Raw genomic sequence first — 23,893 nt, 5'->3', positions numbered from 1 at the left:
AGTTTTCTTACTGTTTTAACTTATAGAAAATTTTAAACACTTGAAATCAATTTTTTATGCATTTCGCTTTTGTGCATGCCATACTTTATTCAAATGCACTTTCTTTTCAGTCTAAAATGCAAACTAAACATGTCTATAATATTCATTAATACCCTCAATAATACCCGTAGTACATGTGCACTTATTTATAGAGTTATAAAGCATCTGAAAATACATAAAGACCGCTCCATTATAATAGCTTTTCAAATTAACTCATAGTTGAAATAAGAGCTCCACACTGTGGCCAAAGATCAAACAAGCATCTGTAGAACTTAAAATTAGATGCCCACTTTATAGCATCGTGTTCTCTACAGTGAACAGCTAAAATGCCATTTTTGTGTTCATTTTTAGTGGTGGGTCCTGTGTCTTTTGTATGCAAGCCAGTTCTTTCATACTAATTGCAACAAAAACAAAAAATCCTGGGAGATTGTGATGATTTATGCATTTAATACCACTAAGGGGCGATATTAAATAAATCTCACCTATCGCGAGATTTGAAGTTCTCTCCTTGTTTATTTACAACCTGAGGACTTCCTGTTAGCTTTACTTCAGCTTTGTCCGTGTTTGCTAACAGCTTCAGTTTAGCTAAACGTCAGTTTTCAAGATGGGATGTGATGGTGGGACGATTCCAAAAAGACATGAGTTGGTGAAAGGCCCCAAAAAAGTTGAAAAGGTTTGTGAGTGTTTCTTTATATTTCGTTTAAATTGGGTTATGGTTAGCTAAAGCTGTTGTCAATAGCAGTCAGTGGCTCGCTAATGCTAAAGGCTAAACTTGTTATACGCATGCAGTTATTTGTTGTTTTAGCTATTTTACAGACATTTTTTCTTATAAACATATTTATACTCGCAGAGTTAGTAGAAATTAAGTTAAGTTTACTTCTGGAGACATGTATTTGTGTTATTAACGAGCTAAAGGCAAGACTAGTTACTTAAAGTAATAGCCTTTCTGATTACCCCAGGTTGACAAGAATGCTGAACTCGCTGCCAAGTGGAAATACTGCACCTTGAGCCAAGAGAAACTCAGGCGACCCATCGTTTCATGTGAGCTGGGCAGGTAAGATGTTTTTAACAACACAAAATAATAATAATAAATTATATGTTATTGTAATGATACCCATGAGATTGGATCATGCACTTTTACTTTGCTTCCTTAAATGAATATATTTATACGACCTGAAATATTTGACGATGTTGTTTTCCAGACTTTATAACAAAGATGCTATCATTGAGTACCTTCTGGATAAAACTGCTGAAAGACCAAATGCTGAGGCTGTTACGCACATCCGTGGGATTAAGGTATATTAAAGAGAAAAAATGCATTTTTATGTACATGAGCTGAAGCTCAAGTGACTGTGTCTGTTTATTTTATAACCTTTTTGGAATGTTTCTGTCCTTACAGGACATAAAGGAGCTCAACTTGACTGATAACCCCGAATGGGAGGGAGAGAGGAGAAATGCAAAAGGAGACAGATATGAGGACATCCACTGTGGCATGTTCATCTGTCCTGTTGTTGGCCTAGAGATGAATGGAAAGCACAGGTAATTGATAGTATTTTCTTGCCTTAAATCTAAGATTGCATAATAAAGACTTGAAAAAAATGCGACAAAATGTTTTCATTTGGTTCTGTGTAATTTTATCAATTCTATTACACCATCAGTATTTCAATATTTTATTCCTCAAAAAGTAAAAATTTTTCATCCGCGAGTATCAATACATTAAATTCTACTTTGAGTCGAATCCACATATACTAAATGACAACTATCACACATGGCATTTTTTACCCAGTTGCTCATGTACATTAAGAATGGCATGGAATTAAACAACCAGTTACAATTATTTAAATAATGAAGTAGATAAATTACATTATCTAATATAAGTGAATAACACAAAAAATTTTAATTTTGTGCATAATCAAATACATAAAGCCATAGAACTAATACTTAAACAAAGTAAATGTATAGCAAATGTATAACAAAAACAAAATTTGTTACGCCAATATTACACCATCAGTTCAATTAAGTCAATCCAAGTCTGTGGAACAGTCACAAAATGTCACTAAAATCACTCTGTCCCTCTAAAATTTTTCAGAAAATCTTAAAAATGTATTGAATCTTATAAAATCGTATTGTTTGCTGAATATCATGATATATATTGTTTCGTGAGCAGAATATCACATATTGTATTGTATCGTGGGATTAGTGTATCGCTACATCCCTAATCTCGGGTATGTTCCTGTTGCAGATGTAATTAATGGTATGCTAAAGATTTGTGTCCTTTAGAAATTCTGTTGCAACTGTTTGTTTTATATGTACTCATTATGTTTCCCAGACAGGTGCTGTTTTCTGGTACCTTAGGAATTCTGACATGTTGTGTAGTTTTCAGTACTCCCATTACCACATTTTTAAAAATACTGGCCAAGCTGAAAAGTTTATCAAGTTCAAAAAACTGTACAATTATAACTGTACAATTATTCCTCACTAAAGTGAGGAATACCTTTAATATGTTGAAAGTCAACTAGAGTTGTATCCTTGATATTAAAATATTTTTCTCTACTATAAGGTGCAGTGATTGGTCAACAAAAACAAAATACAAGTTTACTTTGTTCATGAAATAACCCTTAGATACTTGAGAAGATAGAAAAAAACTGAGAAAGCCCTTATGGTTTATTTGTTTCCCTTTTAGGTTCTGCTACTTGCAGACCTGTGGTTGCGTGTTTTCAGACAGGGCCCTTAAGGAGATAAAGACTGAGATCTGCCATAAGGTAAGCATTTTTTAAAAATTTATTTATTTACTATTTTTATTCTCCCTTTTTTTGCTGCTTACAAGTATTTTTCATGTCTTTGTGTGATTTCACATAACTGTTTAGTCAGTGAAATGTCAGTGGTCCCTGGCTCACATATGTGGTTCATTATCTGGTGTCATCCTGGGTTTGACATAGCCTGGGTAGTTGATGGGAAAAGCACTGGTAATGACTTTTTGAAAGACCTTAATCTGACAAAAAAAGTGTGCCTTTTTATTTTTTCTGCTAGTCTGTACTATAAAATGCACAATGTTACATGTAGCACAAATTAAACACAGCACAAACACCCAATACCAAATACCAGGCATAGTGTTGGAGGTGGGATGATTTGGGCTTTCTGTGTTGTTATACATGATCTGTGTATGTGGAAGTCATTGATGACAGTAAACCTACTCTACAGTAAAGAGAGAGAGATTATCAATGTGACAGCGTGATATTGGCTGAAACAGTTTCAACCAATAGATAAATATCCTGAAACAACAGCAAATCCACAACAGAATTACTGAAAATAACATAAATCAAGGTGTTATAATGGTCGAGTCAAAGACCAGACATTTTGTAGTATGATCTGCAGAGAGGTTTCCTTAAAAAGATGAACCCACATCTGATGTGTAGAAAATGACAATTGGAGCTTTTGCTGCTAAAAGTGGCCCAATGACCCAGCAAATAATATGGAGATGTACTGGTTGTTTCCCATGGTTGTAGTCATTTCGTAGATGCATTGTTCATATTACAGCTTGACATTTTTGGATTTCCTTTCTGACCCAATTGTAGCCACATGGGAATCTCTCAGCAATGGAATTAGAAGTTATTTTAGTTTTTGACCTTTTAGTTTGACATAACTTCAAGGTTGTGTTTACAATTTGTCTAGGTTAGGCTATTTTTAGAAGTAAGGCAGTAGACACCTCTTTTGGTGTCTCTGTTGAAGTAAAAGTATGTTGAAGACAGTCATGGTCTAACTGTTTTGAGTTAGTTAAAAATAAGGTTAATCTACCAAAAATAACTATTTCTCATGAGAAACTGACCCTAATACAAGCTGGGATTTCAGCTTGTATGGGCTTGTGACACATTATCTTTTGGTGCTATCATGCTGGCTGACTGTAAAGGGTTTATTTTTAGATGTTCTTTTGCTGTTCCATGAAGGAACTTGTTAAAATGCTTGCTGGGAAATTTGGAGAATGTGAGAAAATGTTGAATGTTTAGCTAAAAATGTTTGACACGCATTTCTGTTCATTTTCAGTTTGTAGTTGTGTTGAAGATTTTTTCCATTTGGACTTTAGGAGTGGAATATTTGATTTTCAGGCCTGAACATATAAGAAAAATTTCCCAGTTTTTCAGATTTATGTCAGACTTTTTATTATTTCATTTAATCTAATGGCTAATAACTGTAGATTTTGATTGGTATCTCAGTATTTGTATCTTGGAACAGGACCACACCGAAACAATTCTTTGTGATATGAAGGTAGAATTGACCTCAGTACGGTCCTACAGCTGTGTCTGATTTTTTAATTTAATTTTTTTAAGACTTTCAGAGCTGTTTGCTTTTCACTTTTTGATAATAATCTGGTGCTTACCTTACATCACAGAAACAAATGTAGCGATAGTCAATGAACTAATTAATTAAATGAATTAACAGAGAAAACAACTTATTCTAGAAGTTGAATGTTTCTTTTCACATTGTCTTTATTTTTTTTTACATATTATATTTAATATTAAAACAAAAAGTTACTTTATAAAAATGTCCCATATTAAGCTGTACATAATATGAAACTATGATTTTAAATAAATAACCAACTGTTTTTCCCACACATGTATGACAAAAATGTTTAAATGGGGTAGACAATAAATAATCGCAGGAAAGTCAGAGTTTAATAAATAGTGCAGTTACGCTGCTCTCACAACTCAGGGCACTGGATTTACATTTTGACATAGACAGCTAGGGAGACTCCATATATTTATCAGCATAATGATGTCAGCAGCAATTTCAACACTTCTGTTTCAGTAGTTAATTGAGTTATTGTGGGAGCATAGCAGCCATGATGGATTTATAGGAACAGTTGCCTGGTTCAGGACTTTGTTTCTGTGCCACTGCTCCAAACAATCTAGTGCCTCTGGAAATGTATTAATCTCAAACTTATTGGCAAACATGTTCTTATTCTCGATGATCCATGGAATGTCTTCTATCCCATAGACACAGATATCCCGAACATAATGCCCTGGGAAAAAAAGGAAAAAAAAACATTTAAAGAAAAATCTGAATTGCACATATTTTTCTAAGTTTCACACCCAGTGCTGTAACCAGCGGTTAACCAGCCTAATCGTCCAGTCTTATACCTTTGCAACCATCATGCATCTTTCCTTCTTGGTCCCTCCACTTGATTGCCCGGATAGCTCCTTCCCAACCTCCATCAATACGACTGCCTGGAGCTTCTGCATGCAACATGACAATATGAACATGAACAGCTGTACCAAAATTACAGAAGTGTGTTTACAAACATGAGAAAAACATAAACCTTTATGTTAAAGCTTTAGTTTATATTCATACATTTGTAAGTTTAAAAACTAAAACATTTCTTATAAATTTAACCAAAAAAAAAAAAAAAAAGATTTCAATAAGACATCCTATGAGGATTTGATTTGTTTTTTTCTCTGCTTATGTCATGCAATCGCAGTTCTGATTGCACAAGTATTTCCAAGACAGTTGAATGTAGTACTCAGTGATGTGATGCAAGTATGACTAAAGGAAAGTCTGACTTCTCAAAGATATTCCTCTTCCTGACGAGTAATGGAATGAATTAACAGCAACAGCCACAGCATCACGACATCCAGTAAAAACCTTTTTTAAAGTCCCTCCTAAAGTCGTTTGTGCAGAAATGGTCCAAATTGTGTCATACATCCTTGTAAAAATATTGAAAAGTAAATACACACCATAGTTTTATGAGTTCTCTGTTTGTGTAGCATGTTGGAACAGCAGCTTATCTACAGCAGAGAGGAAATGGATGAGCTTGTCATGAAAGCCAGCTCTGTGCCAATATGCCCCCTGAACCCAGTGCAGGTGGGGGGAGACAAAAGGACTCTGGCTACAATTAAATAACATCACTGATGGTTATCGTAGTGTTCTATTTCTGATAACGGCACAGTATTTTTTACACCATAATCTTGCCCTTGCTAAGCAGTATAACATTTGTAATTTAGTTTTATATATATACTTCTATTGTTGTGTGAACCTACATGCCTTGATGTCCTGTCACTTTGTTGCTATTCCCACTGTGGTTAAATAAAGGATGTCTATTCTATTTTGATCGCAGTACTATATTGTGCATCATATGCTGTAAATGGAAATGTGCTACGTTAGGTAAAATATCATACCATGGCTTAATTTTTCACATTTGTCAAAAATGTTGGTGGTTTATCCTCTAGCATTTATTTGGAGCTGCCATAATTGCATAGTTAAATAATGAGGTAATGTTAGATTTCCAGTTCTGTGTCGGTATAAAACACTTGTGTGCAGCACTTTCTTTCCAATTGAACATTTCGATGTACAAATCTGTTTTGTTAGAGTCCATCCCATGCTCCTGTGGTCAAACCACACTTGTTCGGATCACTCAATATGCTGCACTAATAGCTGCAACTCTCATGTATGTGATGCTGCATTATTCAATAGGCAAATCTGCTGTTAGTTGTGCAAAAAATAAAAATAATTCATTTATTTGTATTTATTGCAAAGACTCATTTCACCTGGACTAAGTGTGTCTTTGGACACAAATGCCAGGGTGAAATATTCCTTTGCTTGTTTCATCAGTTACGTAGTTGATGTTGCATTCCAAATTTTACAAAATGCTATCAATAAATTATGTAATGCTGTCTCGCATTATGTGAACATAAGTTGTTTGATTCTGTTGAAATGTTTGGTACCTCTTGAGTTTCCTGTGTGAGTTATTCCTCTCAGCATTTTAAACTCATGCCAGTTAAACTCCTTAGATTTGTCCAATTGGATTAGATTGTGTGTGTCTGTTTGCAACAAGAAGATTACCTTTTAGGTGGTTGAGTGTCACAAAGTAGTGCTCGTCTGGACTAAATGTGTCTTTGGACCACTCCAGGAAGTCATGGGCTATTTGGTTCTTCAGAACAAAGTCCACAAAATCTCTTGTGAGAGCATAGTATGCTGTTCCAAAATAAATTTTCAAATTGTGAGGAGGAGGAGGTTTTGTGTGTCTTGGCACCCTTGGGACAACATGTGACCCCACAATCTCATGATGCTGGAATTGTGTTCTGTGCTTCATAGTGGCTGGCTGTTTGACTCCAGGTGTCATGTTTTTGTCCTTCCACTCAGTGCTTTGCATGTACTGTACCAGTTCCAGGTTGCTCATGATTGGGAAATCTTGCCCACATAAATTTATCACTTTCCTCCAAGCTATTGGAGAGGCAGAGAGATCCTTCATGCAGTTCAAGTCAGCTTGCAGGCGTGAAAATCCTGCATATGCCACTTTTTCACTGCGACTGGAGAGGAACACGTTACCAAAGCAACTGGCGAGCTTTTGTACGGCTCCGTGGTACTCATTTGTAGACTTGGCATCCACATGTATGCAGTAAACATTTTGTGGCATGTAGATAGCTCGAAGCATGCGAACAAAAATATCTAGCTCTTTGTGAATAGTGATAATGAAAGCCAGAGGGTAGTTCTCTTCTTCACGACTCAGAGTTGCATTGATAAAGTGTAGTTCTTTAATCAGATTTGAACATTGCAGGTTGGTACTGTGAATATAACTTCCCACCTGTGGAAAGAAGAAATGCGTATTAATTGTGTTTCTTTACAGAGGTGGTATTTTATTAATTATTTTTTTTAACAGTTCAGTTATTTAGAATGTACACTCACATTTTTGGGTAGTGCCAACGTGTTGATCTGTTTCCCATTCTGTGGATCAGGATTTATTATTTTACTTGTGTTCATTGTATTGCCCATTTTTTAATCATTTATTTCTTTTATCGCCTTTAACAGACATACTGTTGTTGTATATACTGGTGCCAAGACAGGGCAAATCAATAAGCTAAGTACTGCTGACATGTTATCAGTTGTCTGTAAATTTTTAACTGGTACCTTGGCAAAATTAAATTGAATGTAAAAGCTGTTGTGAACTTTATCAGTTAAAGAAAATACATACCTGACAGAAATGTTCTCTTTTCTCAATGCCAGCCAGGGTGGGCTTACTTTCAATGAGGAAAGGTCTGCTGCTTGTAGGCGTTCCCACTAGTTTAGTTCTACTCAGCCAATAAATTATTGACCACGTCACAACCCCCAGGCAGAACAGGAAGCTACATTTTCTGCCTTCAAGCTGGTGCATAATAGCCTTGTTTCCCTCTTGTATTTCAGCACCACCACAGCTTATTCCTACGAAGAAACCCAGATTGGTTAGTTCCAGACAAATCTCTCTTTTGGGAATATCAAATAAGGTTAAACATGTAGGTCATATCTTATTGATGAAGCCACTTTTTAAGTAGTCAAGTGTACAAAGTCTAGGGGCTAAAAGTGAATATCTGACGTGCAAGATATAAACTTTTTATTAACCAGTTCCTTTTTCAGACTGTGAAAGAGTTTGGTTAACAGTACAGTATTATACATTTTGTATCCCATTATCTTAATTAAACTAATCAATAACTACACAAACAAATAAATATTGTAAGTTGTGCTTAAATGTGAAACAGACGAAAAAAATAATGAAGCAGCTACTTTTCTGTTATAAAAGACATTTTTATGTGTCCCCACTTCCTTTTTTAAGTCTCGACCACAAGAACCTTAGCAAGGCTTAGCATTGATCCCTTAAACCTTGAAAAACATTAATTTTAATGGAGAAGAGCTACTTTCTTAAATAAAGTCTCTGACCATATGATAGGTGCATCCCTTAAATGATAATACACTGTAAATAACTAATTTAATACATTTATTTAGGACTTCTCTAATCATATCAACCATGGAAAGCATTTTTTTCCTATATCAATATTTACCCAGCAGCACTAACAAGCATGCACACAATCATGTACCCACATGCAGATCAGTAGACAACTTTGGGTTTAGTACCATGCCCAGGAGCACATCAGTATGTGGGATGGGAAGTTAGAATCAAACCAAAAATATTCTTATTACAAAACTCTTCACCCTAAGCCACAGTTGCATCTGTGGCTTCAGGTGTGTGGAAATATGTAGATTTCAACACTCATGTCTATAGTTTTGGTATGCTCAACTGTTGGTAACACATGAATTGGTAGTTTATTACATCATATAGCTAGTTTTTATTTATTTTTCTAATTGCATGCATAGTGGCTATGATATATAATTGTGTACGCTTAAATGATAAACATTTCATTACTTTCTATATTTGAGCAAACTCTAAATGACTATTACTTCCGTGCCCTTCCTTTTTTGTGGATCTGTCAGAGTTTTTTTTTAGTTATTGTGAAAAAACAGGATGAATTTAAATTAAAACTTTACTTCTGTGTACACTTCAATGTTTTTACATTGGTTATCTTGTAATCATTAGGAAAGTATACAGAAGCTATTTTCAGTCATTGTGAAATTTTGTTATGTCCATAAGGTTGGCGCTGTGAGGGTCCAGTAGTGCAAATAATCCTTTGCACTGATCATTCAAAGAAAGAACAAAAATCTTCCACAAATGTATTTTATGCAACTATTCTTCAGTAAGCTGTTGTGACATATATGGGCAAATGTTCTCTCTTTTTTGTCTCTTTTACAGACTTGCCTAAATAAAGCTTAGAGGAAAAAAACTTCACATAAATGGGGGAATGGTTAAACATGGGTGCTCCAGCTGATTGACAGAGTTGTTTTGACATATCTCATGTTCAAAGTGGCATAAAACCTCTGTCTGAACAAGCAAAGACATTTTATTGCTCTTCTGAGATCATTCATGATGTACTAGAAAAAACAACAACATAGCATGCTTTGTTGAATCCCACTCAGCACAAAAAAGGCACAATTCTCAGAGGGAAGGGTTATGCTCAGGAAATATGTAGATTTATAGTGTTCTGTTGAAATACTTTTCCCCAGTGGCCGTGTTGGTCTGTGGATTTGATAAAATAAGCACCAGCTACTTGTATAGGAAATGCTTTACAGCTTTTTTCCCGCCCCTCAGATTGGGTACAGTGCTTTGAAAAAAAACAACAAAAAAAACATTTGCCTCATTCTGTTTTCTTGTTTTTACTTTCACAGTTAAAAAAGTTTCAAATCATGTAAAAACATCCAAGCCAATCATCACTAATGTAAAAATATAATTGGCTTCCTCAATCATGAACATCTGAGCCCTGATGTACCTCAGAAGAAATCAGTGGTTAAGTTTCAAAAATAAAAATATAACTGGACTAAAATGGTTTATTGGGAAAAAAGACTGAAAAAAAAAACAAAAAAACACTGCTGACCAAAATAATACAAAGTCCCTTGTCCCATTTCCCTAAATAAACATGTTCTAATTGCTACGATTGTAAGGAAAGTATTTTGTGGACTGAGACAAAAGAGATATTTTTCAGGAAGGTATATGGTGACGTTTGAGAGAAAGAGCATCATACTGAAAGCCAAACACACTGCTGATATTGTGGTCGGGGTCTGCTTTGCTGCTACAGGAAAGCAGAGAAATTGCTCTAACTAATTTACATTTCGGTGAGTTCTACTCACTACCAGAAAACACTGAGGGACTCTATCCAGTCTTCAGCTCATGTGTACTTGAGTCATATAGCAGAACAGTAATCCACCATATTCACTTCCGAAGTCTTTAAAAATAAACAAACAATTTGGAAGTTTTTTAGAGTGGCCCAGTCAAAGTCCAGTCTTAAATCCAATTAAGATTCTGTGCCATAACTTTAATTTGGTTATCAAAACCATTCCAATTTGTGTGCAATAAAACACTTCTGCAAAGAAGAGTGGGCCAAAAATAAAACACTATTTGCCACATATTCAAAACACTTGAGGACAGCTGTTACTACAAGCAGTTAATAGGTTAAGGGCTTCTTCTCTTCTTTTTTTCTATGTTATGTTGGTTTTTAATAGATTTTTATTCTTGGCGAATTAAAAATTTGAAAACAGCATTTTGTATTTACATAGGTTGTCCTTGTCTTAGTGTAAAATGTGTTTGATATTCTGAAGTATCAGAAACATTGACATAAAACAGCAGGAAACATTAAGGGACAAATGCATCTGAACAGTTTTACAACCAAATACAAGTTTTACAAGACAACTGTTCCACTTCCCTCACACTTCTACCTCAATTATTTCTGTTCTGTGTATATCAAACTCTTAAATCATCATTTGTGTCAAAGACAAATTCAAAAACATGCTAATTTACCTAAAGTCAGCAGTTCAGTCTGTTGTCTCTATGAAGAAATGACACTTTAAATCTTCAGTCCTCTCAGGCTTCAATGCTCTTCAGAGCTGTCGGACTATAACCCGCACAGAGAAGTCCTCTCCACTAGCTCCATCAAGAAGAACAGCAGCAGAAATATGTACTCTACTTCAGAGCTATATTTGGTTGTAAAGATCGCTTTGTTGTGCTCTGGCGGGGGCTAAGTCCTCTGAGCTCCAGTGTCTCTTAGAGTCAACTGTGTGTGTTATGCTTGAGTTGTACTCATTGCTGATTAGGTGGCTCCTCCTCATATCCCTGTGAGAAAAGATTCATCCTTCCCCGGTTACCAGCAGTAACACAAAATTACACACGTGACATACAGGAACAGACTCACTCATCGCACTCTTAAGGTTTTTTTCCACTCTCCTCCCACATACAGCTTCCTACTCGCCTGTGCTTGCTGTGTTTCTCTTCCTTTTTCATTTTCCTCTGTTTTACCTCAACCCGTTTTATCTGTCCCCTTGTTTATTGTCCCTCCATGTGTAATTAGGTAGGATGTAATGAATCATCCACACAGCTCTTCCTGGTAAATACCAGCCCTCTAGTTCTCCGTCCTGCAGATGATCAACTCTAACAAGTTCCTACTTGCCCTATTTGTTGATCAGATTTTAAAGCTTCGCTTGCCAGCGGTCTGCCTTCTGTTATAATGGCAGCATGAGAGTTAGCAACATGCACAGAGGTTGTTTGCTGCTTGGTCAGCTTCTGACTTTATCCCTCTTCTGTTGGATAGAGCACATGGCCAGAGTCCACACCCACAATGGGGTATGATCGCACAATAGATCCAGTGCTGGTTGTTCCCCTTTTAATATTTATGGGTGTGATTTCCTTTTTATTACAAGAAAGCCATTTTACTTGTTATGTTTTTGTGGTACAGACATGTACACATGAAGGATTTTTGATCTCTGAAAATACTTTTAAGTGTAGCATGTTTTTGTTTGTCATATGAAAATGGGTACATATTTGTTTCCAAAAAGGGTCTAAGCAGAAATTACATTTGCTAGCCATTGTAATGGCAGCAAAGCTTGAGAACTATATAACTAAAGCTTCATTATTCACTAGATTATGCAAAGCATGTACAGTATTGTTTATAGTTTTTTTATTTTTAGATTTTATGGTAATACTTTATTGAAGGGTATGCATAAGACTGATATTTCAGTGTCATTGGAACCTCAATACATTGTTCTGAGCCGTATGCAACAAAATTTCGTTCTGTATTCACCCTGTGCATGCAAAATGATAATAAAGTCAGTCTAAAGTCTAATAATTATGACATAACATCTGTCATGAACATGAATAAGTCCTCATGAATTTTGGACTTTTGTCATGAAGTGTCGTTCTGTAAATAATGATACTTTTAATGCAAAGTTGACATTTTTAATGGACTTTTAATGCAAATTTTAATAGAACTTTGCATTAAAGTTCTATTAAAACTAATTCAAATTAAAACTGCATCATTCAGTCAATAATGACAAGTTTATACTATTTTAAAGGAATTTTAATGCAACTTTCCATTAAAAGTGGCATTTCATGACAATAGTTGTAAACATTCATGGACTCATTCATGTTTATGACAGTGTCATGTCAGTCTAATGCACACCCCTTCAAATATTGTTACAGATTTTATTGCATGTGTGGACAACTAATAGAATTTTACTACATTCACTTCCTTTTTTCATTACTTAAACTGAATACACTCTGAAAACATGTAAATAGCCTCTGATGTTTTGCTACCTGCCTCTTTTGTCTATCTAATCAATGCCACACATCCCTCACACATCTTGTTGCAGATTTCCATTAATCATCCTAAACAAACTATACATTTGCAAGGCAAAGCAGGACCACATCTACTTGTTGGATTTGCTTCTCGAACTCATTTAACCCTGGCAGACATTCCTATTGGACCAGTATATGAATCAAATGTGCCCTTGTGAATTTTGTCTGTACTGTGAAAAATACTATAATATTAAGACACTTGTAGTTCTGGTTTCTGTTAATTTCAGCATAATTGCTCTTTGATGAAATCACATGTATTTTCAGCAGCATTCTTACAAGAAATTAAATAGACAGTCACTTAAAGGCAAGTACAGTAAAGCCTAAAATTATTCTGCCACTTGATAGATTTAGGTTTTTTGATTGAGATTTAGGTTTTGCTAATTGAAAGTAATATTAATTTTATCTTAAGGTCCCACAAGCATGACTTCAATCTGACAGCAATTTATGGAAGTAGCTAAAGATTAGGTTGAAAACAAGGAGGCCTTCTTAACTCAAATGCTTCAAAAAACTCATTACCAAAGAGAAATCATCAAAATAACATTGCAAAAACCTGCAATAACCATAAAATTGGATTGATTGATTGATGTATACTGTAATGCTAATTACCCTTTTTTTGTGCTGTCGTTACAATATTTTTTTCAGCTCAATCACACTCTAAGTAATGTAGTGTCCCAGTACTCAATGGGAAATAAGGGAAACATACTCCAGTACACATGGATACAAGTAAAACCACCACTATATGCATGTTTTCAAAAAATGTTTAAGAAATAAGCTTATTATTTAAGTATTGTAAAAGAAGTATTTATCAATCCTCATATATATATATATATATATATGTGTGTGTGTGTGTGTATAATGACGCATAATCGTTTCAGTTCCTTTCAATAGAAAATGTTTTGTTGAATGATAATCACTTAAAATTTTAGAGGTATGAATAATTTTGAGCTCACCTGCTCATTACAACAGTTTTAGGTTCTTGATTGGGACTATTTTAATCATTTACGTTAGTCGACGATTTCAGTATTTTATCAAATTAGTTGATCCATCTTTTGATTTTCCGTTGTCCTTTTTTTCTTTATATGTTAATTGTGTTACTTTAAATTGTTTTTTTGCATTTCAGTGTGGGGATCCTTTTAAAGATGAAGACATAGTTGTGCTTAATGGCACAAAAGAGGAGGTCCAGAAGCTGAAGGAGAAGATGGAGGAGAAACGTGTCAAAGCAAAAACCAAGGTGAATTTTATTGTAACTATTTATGAAGATGCATTGGAGTTTTTTCTGACCATATTGGTAGGGTTGTCACGATAACACATTTTACTGTGTTATAAATTGTTCCATAAAGTTTTGAGTTAAATTATAACATCGTTGTTTTGAGACCATTCTCAACTAACTTAATGATAACTACATAATAATGTAACTAGACACCTAAGCCTGTCACAAGTATAGTAGATATTGGACGACACATTTTCCAAGAAATTATTGCAATATACAATAATATTGTTTGTTTTGAGAACATTTTGAAGTGATATGTTAATAATGGCATAATAATGCAAGTTTGCCTTCTTAAAGACTAATAAAATAGATAAAACACAACAAAAGCCATTAATTAAATGGTTATTATGATGTCTCAGAATGGAATTTATGGAGCAATTTTTTATTTATTATGTGATTAATTGATTGATTATTGCAACAGGCTTATAGTGTATAGAGATATTTAATTTATTTTGTAATCATAATGTGTCCTATCTCCTTTACAGAAATCGAAGAAGAGCAAGGCAGTTGAAACCGTCTCTGCACCACCAGAATCCAAAGGTCTATTTAAAGCCCAATCGAGGCATTGTGTTATTCAAAAATTGATTTGCTTAAGCAAAATTACACAGCTTCTAAAATTTTCTCTGTGATTTGGATATGACTTTTGAATCGTCACTGTCTGTCACCAAGTTGTCTTTGAGCCTGATGACGTTTATAGCTTATCTTGAACCCACAACCTGACTAAATATAATACAATTTGTTTATTCCAGAATTTTCTACCCTGGTCCTCAGTAGCCCTGATTCTAAGGAATTACTTAATGAGCCATAAAGACTCACCATTAGGTCTACAAAGCCCTATTCATCGCCTGTTTATTTAAATCAGGTGAAGGGAGCAGGGGCATATGTAAAACTCTGACTGTATGTTCCAACAGTCAGGATTAAAAATCTCTGGTTTACTCTATGCAATAGATTCAGTACTGTTCAATCAAAATTCTAATTCAAAATGCTTTATTTTGGATTTATAGGGAAATTAAATGTCAAGTAGACCTAGTAATATTTCCAGTACTAAAAATTCTTTTGGGTTAAATTTTTTTCAGCTAAGACTTGATATATCATTACTGCATTGCAACATACAATTATGCCTTAATACATAACATAGGATTAGAATGAATAAATGTAAAAATAATAATAATGCTATTTTTAGTATAAAGAAATATTTATCATTTCAATACAGAACCCATCTCAGTAGTGGGGGGCTTTCTGTTTACAAAAAACAATAGTTACTCAACGAGGATGCTTGTGTAACAAGGTATGCTTTAGACGAGAGCCAACTATAGTGCCTTGCGAAAGTATTCACTGCCCTTTGGCATTTTACTGATTCAGACATGTTGCTTATCTGTTTCTCCTTCTCTTTATGTCTCTGTTTCTTTCTGTACTGCTGGAGGTACAACACTGCACACTTTAATTTAATAAGAAGTCATTTGCTGTGCAGTGAAGCTCAGAAATTACATTTGTTGAACCTCAGAACTCTGCGTCCATGATAAAGAGATAGACGAAAACACAGAATTGTTTATTTCCAACATCACATATGATGAGTCACATTTTAAATATAGTGGTTATAATAAAGGCTTAAACTAATAATTATTTTACTAATTAATTAATCTATTGATTACGTATTTTGATGATTAACCAGATAAAAATTGACACATTCTGCAGATTTTTCATTTGACCATTTCAGCTATTTATACAATATTAGAAGTACATTAAAAGATGCAAATGAACAAACTATTAAGTCTATTTTTTAAATAAGAAAATAAACATTTTATTGTGTAAAATGAAACGGAAGCATTCTTTTAGCGTACACCTGATCATTTGGACCTAAGGATGCATGTACAGCTAAAAAGTACTTCTAACATCAAAATGTGGAAAGCTCTGCCTTTTATGCCTTTTTTGTTGTTTATTATTTGACTGATCGATTAATCATTGGAGTTGCTATACTGTTTTGAGTCTCTGTACTCCAGTTAACAAATAATCACTTATTAAATTAGTTGACAATTATTTCATTTTATTAATATTTTCAGTGCTAGTTTAAATAAAATTAAGGAGTCTCAGAAACACCTGGATATAGCAAATGTAAAAATTTCTTTGCATCAAAACAGTGGGCAATGCACTCAACCACAAAAGACTTTGTCCACACTTTATGCACAAGACTCCACTGCTGAAGAAAAACCAAGTTGATCTGTAAAGTTTACTCCCTAAGATTTAGACAAACCACTGAAATACTGGGAATACAGGTTGACATTCTGATCATTGTCAAACTGGACATTTTTGGACCATACATTCTAAAACTGTGAGATTGTTGTCCATGTAATTCTGCAGTTAAACAGTTTGTGAAATACTCAAATCAGCCTGTCTGGTGATGTTCAGAGCCACTTTTTCCTCCATGCTGATGTGTGTTTTGAACTTTCACAGATGAATAATAGCTGAATGTCAAAATGCATTTACCTGTTGGCATATGATTGGCTAATTTTCTTTTTGAGTAGACAAAAAATTGATGTACCCAGTAAAGTAACCGGAGAGAACAAGTCAAACTACATGTATGGATATTTTTCTTTTAGCTAAAAGGTTCTGCACAGTTATGTATTTGAAAAAAAAAGCTTATGACCTTTAATTATTTTGAGTGTGGTTTTCCTGACTATGAAAGAAATGTTAAACAGCTCAACTGAGTCAGTATGACCTGACTCTCAAGAGTCAGGTCAAACTCTGCATTCTGAATCTTGGTGTGGTTTCCTGTTAATCTCTTATCTGACTAGAGAACAAGTAGCTAGCTGCAAAACAACAATTGCAGCTAGCTACAAAAACTTATCCATTAACTTAAAAATCTAGCTTTTTGTTCTGCATGTATGAAAGTTATTGATCATTAAAGCACAAGGATTTCACAGTTTTCAATCTTTGTTCATTATAAATCAGATTTCATCTCTTCTCTTTTTATTGATTTATTTGGTTTTACTTATTACACCAAAACCTTTCCCAGAGGGCTTCTATTCTCCTCCATTTATCAGAATCCCTATCTCCCTTTAAAACACGTGTTAATCTACACTAGTGCCTGAATACACCAGTGCTTTTATGATATTGGACACAATGTGTTTTTGTGTCTTAATTATTTTTCCCCCACCCACAGAGGATGCCCAGTCTCCACCAGTAGATGTAACTGGGAGGAAATCACAACAAAATGGAAACGAGAGCAGCCAATCAGGTGGATAAACACAATTAGGTGAAGGGCTAGGAGACAGAGCTTATCTTTAGACTGAATCTATGCTTACAAATGAAGTATTCTTTCAGTATTACTGCAAAAATCTCCCTACCTTGAAATGGCAGCTTATTGTGAACAAGTGGTTTTGTCTGATTATACTTCTTCTGGTATCAGGTTGTGTTTTCATGATGACTTTAAATTTGTATTAAAACCTATTTGTGTAGGAAACCTAGCAAAACTTTTTATTTTTCAGATTTTCTTTTTTATAAATTTGTACTTTTGAGCTATGAGTAAATGCAATTTTAGACTAATTTTGTAATAAATATCGCTGCTTCGATGATGCTAAATTTCAATGAGCCCCATCCTTTTTCAATATCATTTTGTCTTCAACTGTATATCTCTTTTATTTGCCATCCCTCACCCTGCTGCTGTGTCTCTCTCCCTCGCAGCTGTGGCCGGACCTTCTGGTGCCTCCAGCTCCACAAAAGGCTCCAAATCTTTGGCGGCTTCTGCCACCAAGAGGTCTATCCAAGACATGGAGGAAAAGTCTGAGGCTTTTAAATCCCTCTTCACCACCCACAGCTCTGCTAAACGCTCTAAAGACCAGACATCCAACTGGGTCACTCACACACCTTATCATTTTTAACAGCTATTTCTCAGTGCAGAAACCATGTTCTTTTGTTTCTTTTCTTTTCTTTTTTATTCATTAATTCAAGTCCCTCATTCTGTAAACACCATCATTCAGCTGATCTTTAATAAAGTCACCAGTGTGCAAACTCATTCCCCGTTTACCCGTTCAGTTCCCAGTAGTTCCTTGTTTACATGTGAGCATTTTGCCTCCCTAAACACTTTGATGTTGTTTAGTAACCTGAGATCCTAATGCAATTCTCTCATGTATTCCTCCACACCTCTGTATTTTCAGGTCGCTAATTTGTCTTTGTCACCTCTGACCTCCTTTGTTCGTGCTCCGTTCTACTGTGGCCTCATATCTAGAGTTTATCTTTTTAAATCCACATCTATATGGCTAAAGATTTAAAATCCTCATAGAAAACAAGTTCACTCTAACCGGAAAATAGTGCTTCATGTGACTTTGGAAAGGAGCTCATGCTGCCTTATGCTTTACTAAAAAAAACTGACTTTATTGAAATACATTAGACTGTGCTGTTTGTCTTCAGAAGATTTGTAATTTGTAATTACTGTTCAAATTGTTTAATTGTTCATTAAAAATAAGTTAAGAACATTACGGTACTTCAAAATGATTTAAACATATTAAAGCATCTGATGCATAAATGAACAGAAATTGAGAGCTGTGATGTGATATGATAACTGGAAATGTATTTTGTCTAAGTCCTGATCTTTACTTTCAGGTTTAGTAATTAGTTTCTTCTTCAAACAACAACCTTCTTTATGTCCAGCCATCGGACTGGAACTTTGCACTGAAAAGTGAAAATCTGTTACAGCTTTAACCCTCATCTCTGGACAGTCTTTTCTTTTATCCCCTAACTTTCTTCTACCTTTTTGTAAATTAGCTATTTTATTGCTTGAAGGGAACAGATGTCTAATTTTTTTTATTTAATCAGATTCTGCTTTTTTCTGCAATGATTTCCCTGTGCTCTGTGATGTGCAGATTGGGAAATAAAATGCTTAATTTGTGTTTATTACATGTGTTGCATGTTTGAATTAAAGTTGTATGCAATGCACCAGGCTAAAGTAACCCCAAATTATGTGTTTTCTCAAGTGTTGCACTTGAGAAAAAGTAGATAAATTACTGACTGATTACTGATTTTCAATGACTTGCAAATTATATGGTTTATAGAGGTTTATAGAAAATACATTATTTTTCTAAACATTTATTTACTAAGCATTTTTTCTATGTGGCATTTGATTTCACAAAGTCAGAACAGAAAGACTGTGTGGTCTGGAAAATTGTCTTAAATATACTATTCATAAAAATATGAGGAAAGTTTCACAATGCAAGCTTCCATACCTAGAGGTACAAAGACATCTCTAACAGGGAGAATGATTCTGGTCAAAGAGGCAAGAAGTTTATACAGTTAAAACAAAATGTCTTTGGTGCATCAAATAAAATTACCTTTTTTTTCTGTCTCAATTTAAGTCAGAAAAAAAACTTCTCTTTTTTTGTAGCTCAATTAGAATTATCAAGATTCTTTCCATTTGCGAAATGCTGCAATGAAATAGTAAGAAACTGTCAGATTTATTTAGACTATCAGAAGTTTACATGCAGATTGATTGCCATCCTGGCAAGCAAGGAGACAAATTCCAAATAGTGCCATGGCTTTGGAAACCTCTGATAGGTTGAGTGACACCTTTGAGTTAACTGGATGCACACCTGAAGCACACTGCTTCTTTGACACAATGAGAGAGTTAAGAGAAATCAGCCAAGCTATCTGGTAGATAATTATGGTGCTTCACAAGTCTGGGTCATCCTTAGGACCAATTTCCAGAATCTTGAAGGTGCTGTATTCATTTGTTATACACAAGTGATGGGGAAATCCAACCATTATACTGATTAAGAAAGGTTTTGTGTCTCAATGATGAACATGTTTTGCTCTGAAATGTGCAACTCAACCCCAGAACAAAAGCCAAAGACCTTGTGAAGATGTTGGTTAATGCTAGTATAAGACTGTCACTTTTCTCACTAAAATGCATTCATGGGCTGAAAGAACACTGAATGAAGAGGAAGACTTTACTGGGGAAATATATCTATGTATGTACCATTTTGATTCTTAAAGACATTAATAAGTAACTATTTGACATTTGTTTTCTTTCTCATTGTGACGTTTTCACATATTCAACAAGTTTATACAATTGTCTCACTCTCTTACTTGTTCTTTATTATTTCCGCTGTTTCATCCGTTTGCCAGCCTTTATGTCCGGTGTACCCTCTACACCCAGATCTGTTTCCAAAATAAAGCAAAATTTATGTGGTTGGATATTAATAATGCCACAAAAACATGGCATTATAAATCAGTTTATTTTCAATACAGATCCCTTGATATGAAATAATTACAACTGGGTAAATTAATACATTTTTTATATAAAGTACCCTGAATGTCAACAGTAACAAAGCATAGGCTATTTGCTATATAGACATTGATTATTATAGTTCTTGCTTATATTAAATGACTTCCAAATATCCTGCATTGAGACACAAAAAGACAGAATATACTAAAAAGAAAGTAAAACCATGTGGCTAAAAAATCGTCAACCACAATCTGCAGCCTGTCACATCCAGACTTATAAAAATGATTGTTAAACTTTTTTTTTTTTTTTAACAAATATTTTGCAGAACCTCTATAGAAATAATATCTTAAAGTAAAAGAAAGTTTTAACTTACATTAGAACGTTAAGCTTTCACGGATGAACAGGAACTAGGATTAAAATTTTAAAAAATGTAAAGTAAAAATGACGAAACTAATTTGTGTAATCTACTTTAAAATACATTTTATTCAAATGTTATCTGACCTAAGAAATATGTCTTATTTATGATATTTACCTGTGTTTATCCAAGACATGAATTATCGCCTCGTTTTGAATTTTGCTGCCTATGTGGGGAGGGGATGTTTGACTGATTTGAAATGATAAATGTTGGAATTATACCGCAGGAAAAAATAAAAAATAAAAAAAAATATATATATAATTTAAATATTCTGTTTTTCAATATAAATATCCATGCGACTGTATAATTCATAAATTCGTAACCAATTAATACTTGCAGTCAATATCAAACACCCCTAAATTGGACCATACCATTAGTGAAGTAAACAGTTACAGTGGGAGGTGTCACATAACCGCTTTCCTGTAGCTGCCAAGAATTACAATTGTTGACTAAACTCAAGTGTAAGATGACGGATTACATAAATTTATTGACATGATATTTTTATTAACTTTTTTGAAAACAAACACTGACAAATGACTCCAGAGGCAAGTCCCTCGGTTATTTCCTTTTATGTCTGCTGCGTCTATTTCTTACCAATCTTGTCATTCCGCACCCCGCAGCCTTCCGACTATATTTTATAAGAAATGAAAGCCAAGTTCTTTTCAGCGTGCCCCCCCCTCTTCCACCTCCCCGGGGTTTTCTCACTCTGAGCGCTGGAGGAAGTGAGAAAATCTGCTGTTTAACCTTCCGCTGTTCCTGAGACACATGTTCAGCGTTCACGCAGATCAAACTGAAGAATTGGCTCTTCCGCACGTCACGAAAACCAGATTTTTGAAGAATAACGTACAATCGTGTTTCCATTTAAATTGGCTTATATAGCTATTTATGGTGGTTTGTGTAGTCCTAAAACACAATACAAATAAATTGTGTAAAAAGATATAAAAAAAGCCCAGCTTAAATTGACATTTATTAATCCACTAAGCAAAAAGGAAAATAAAATAAAAATACTTTAGCTTTAAGAGTGAAAGCGTACACAGACCTACAAACATTAATTAGTTGAGTTAATTTACAAACTGTGAGCTGCCCCTGTGACTCAGAAATTGTGTAATTAACAGGTAGCAAATGTTTATTTACTGTTGTATTCATTAATCTGCAATGCTAGTGATAAACACATGGTAGTATAGTAAAAAGCCCAAATATTTCCTCTCACACCTATAAAAAACAAGAAGAGCACGAGGCAGAATCTAGGAACTACTTACATTGGTCACGAACGCGCATCTCAAAGCTAGTCTGAAGCAGCCATGCTGTCCACTCCTCGGTATTTGCATTCTTTTTTTCACCAAAAGGTGGCGCCTCAGAACCATATGACACTACAGAAATTGAACCTCGAAATTTCTATGGTCTTAAATCCAATGCTGATAAACTTAATGATGCAGGGAATAGTTTCATTTTTTTTATAGTAGTATGTGAACAAAAATTATGGAGTCAAAAGATCACGCAAGATAAGATGGAGTAAAAATTTCAGCAAAGTTCAGTTGAAAAATAACATTTAAACATCTCATAAACTGTTCAACACATCATCCGTGTAAATGGCAGCAAACCTATCAAGACGTAATTGTCTGCCTAAACTAACAAAACATTCATTGAAAGGAGAGAAAAACATTGCATGCTATTTTGGACAGGTTATACTTAAATGTGAATTTCCCTCTGGGATTAATAAAGTATATTCATTCATTAATCAGAGAAACAGCCAAGAGACCAATGATAATACTGGAGGATTACAAAGATCCATGGATCTGGCGGTGGAATCTGTTGACTTGGCAGTTATCACAACTCATGACTGAATTTTGTGACTCAGATTTGTCATAAGCCATTGAACATATTTGAACTTCTGCCCTCCTTCCCAAGAAGGAGGGCACTACATTACATGTAGTGGAAAACTAACCCAGTGTGGTGAAGGCAGAGTCATACTCTGGTAGTGCTTTTTCTCAGAAGGGATGGGGAAGCTGTTAAGAGGTCATGGGAATATGGATGGAGATTTTTTTTTAAAAATGATACTGATAGAAAGTCTCATGGAAGTTGGAAAAAGTTGGTGCTAACATTCAGCCAGAGCTGCTATGGTATGCATACATATGTATGTATACCTCTAAACCATATATGTATGCAAACATAAATGGTTTAGAAGATGGAAGCATATCCATATGTTGTCCCAGTCAAAACTGAAATCTGAGGGTATGGCAGGGCTTGGATATTGATATTCACAAAGGTTTTCTAACAGTGTGGCACACATTTCAGATTTTAGATGTGTTTGTTTCCTTTCTCCTCACAGCAATACATGATTTGTATTGGTCAGTAAAAAAGTACGAGTAAAATTAGGATTACATAGGATACATTGAACAAACCCTCAATATTGTAATGAGGGGATTGAACCACAAGATGACACCAGATGCATAGTCATAGCATACAGTGGCTCTTGTGATTTAAGTCGGTAACGTATTAAAATCACGTTATTCATGAATTTTTATAATTCATTTGTATACAAGAGGTTTTGGTTAAGCATAAAGATGCATTATTATATGTCTAAGTGGTACAAGTGCTGATCTAATGCCAGTTTAAGAATCATCAAGGCTGTAAAAATATTGGGAGCCATAAAATACTTTATTTTGTTTTATTTCCATCCATTTTGGCCTTCTGTGGTCTTTCAAATGCCGAAGAAGCTGTGACTGGCGAGTGTGCCTTTCTAAAAAAAATATTACAAAATTCGACCAAATATTGAGCTATATTTTTCAGTTTGTTGAGCCCGGTTGTTTTTATTTATAAAGGTAGCACAACTATATTTTAAAGGAAAAACAACCTCAAATCTAAAATATGAAAAGCAAATTGGTCAATCCAAGTATTTTAATAAATGCCTGAGTTATAATTACGGTAATCTTTTCAATCTAATAGTACTTTACTGCAAGCAGTTTTCGTCCT

At 34.5% G+C, this 23,893-nt stretch overlaps 2 protein-coding genes across 6 annotated transcripts; one reads left to right on the top strand and one right to left on the bottom strand.

The window, feature by feature from the left end:
* Positions 1 to 544: 544 nt before the first annotated feature.
* rtf2 (replication termination factor 2) lies at positions 545 to 19,181 on the top strand. Of its 2 annotated transcripts, XM_044121497.1 has the most exons (9): positions 545 to 712; positions 999 to 1,093; positions 1,242 to 1,335; positions 1,439 to 1,578; positions 2,723 to 2,801; positions 14,139 to 14,249; positions 14,774 to 14,828; positions 17,449 to 17,523; positions 17,970 to 19,181. In XM_044121497.1, exons 1-9 carry the CDS (start codon positions 644 to 646, stop codon positions 18,164 to 18,166), a joined length of 915 nt encoding a protein of 304 aa, XP_043977432.1. In that variant the 5' UTR covers positions 545 to 643; the 3' UTR covers positions 18,167 to 19,181. The 2 variants fall into 2 exon arrangements, with proteins under 2 accessions (XP_043977432.1, XP_043977433.1); XM_044121498.1 differs by lacking the exon at positions 17,449 to 17,523.
* Positions 3,031 to 22,244, bottom strand: gcnt7 (glucosaminyl (N-acetyl) transferase family member 7). 4 transcript variants are annotated; one of them, XM_044121495.1, is made up of 8 exons: positions 21,038 to 21,052; positions 20,879 to 20,912; positions 20,367 to 20,438; positions 8,003 to 8,229; positions 7,717 to 7,755; positions 6,874 to 7,615; positions 5,175 to 5,270; positions 3,031 to 5,056 (listed from the first exon to the last, which is right to left on the bottom strand). In XM_044121495.1, exons 4-8 carry the CDS (start codon positions 8,180 to 8,182, stop codon positions 4,839 to 4,841), a joined length of 1,275 nt encoding a protein of 424 aa, XP_043977430.1. In that variant the 5' UTR covers positions 8,183 to 8,229; positions 20,367 to 20,438; positions 20,879 to 20,912; positions 21,038 to 21,052; the 3' UTR covers positions 3,031 to 4,838. The 4 variants fall into 4 exon arrangements, with proteins under 4 accessions (XP_043977430.1, XP_043977429.1, XP_043977431.1 ...); XM_044121494.1 differs by lacking the exons at positions 20,879 to 20,912; positions 21,038 to 21,052 and adding an exon at positions 22,180 to 22,244; XM_044121496.1 differs by lacking the exons at positions 20,879 to 20,912; positions 21,038 to 21,052 and adding an exon at positions 21,515 to 22,173.
* Between the last annotated feature and the right edge of the window lie 1,649 nt (positions 22,245 to 23,893).

The sequence above is a fragment of the Gambusia affinis genome, linkage group LG07, assembly GCF_019740435.1.
Source record: "Gambusia affinis linkage group LG07, SWU_Gaff_1.0, whole genome shotgun sequence".
In the NCBI taxonomy this organism is placed as follows: Eukaryota; Metazoa; Chordata; class Actinopteri; order Cyprinodontiformes; family Poeciliidae; genus Gambusia; species Gambusia affinis.
Note: the sequence above shows the minus strand (reverse complement) of the source record. Positions and strands in the feature narration are given on the sequence as shown.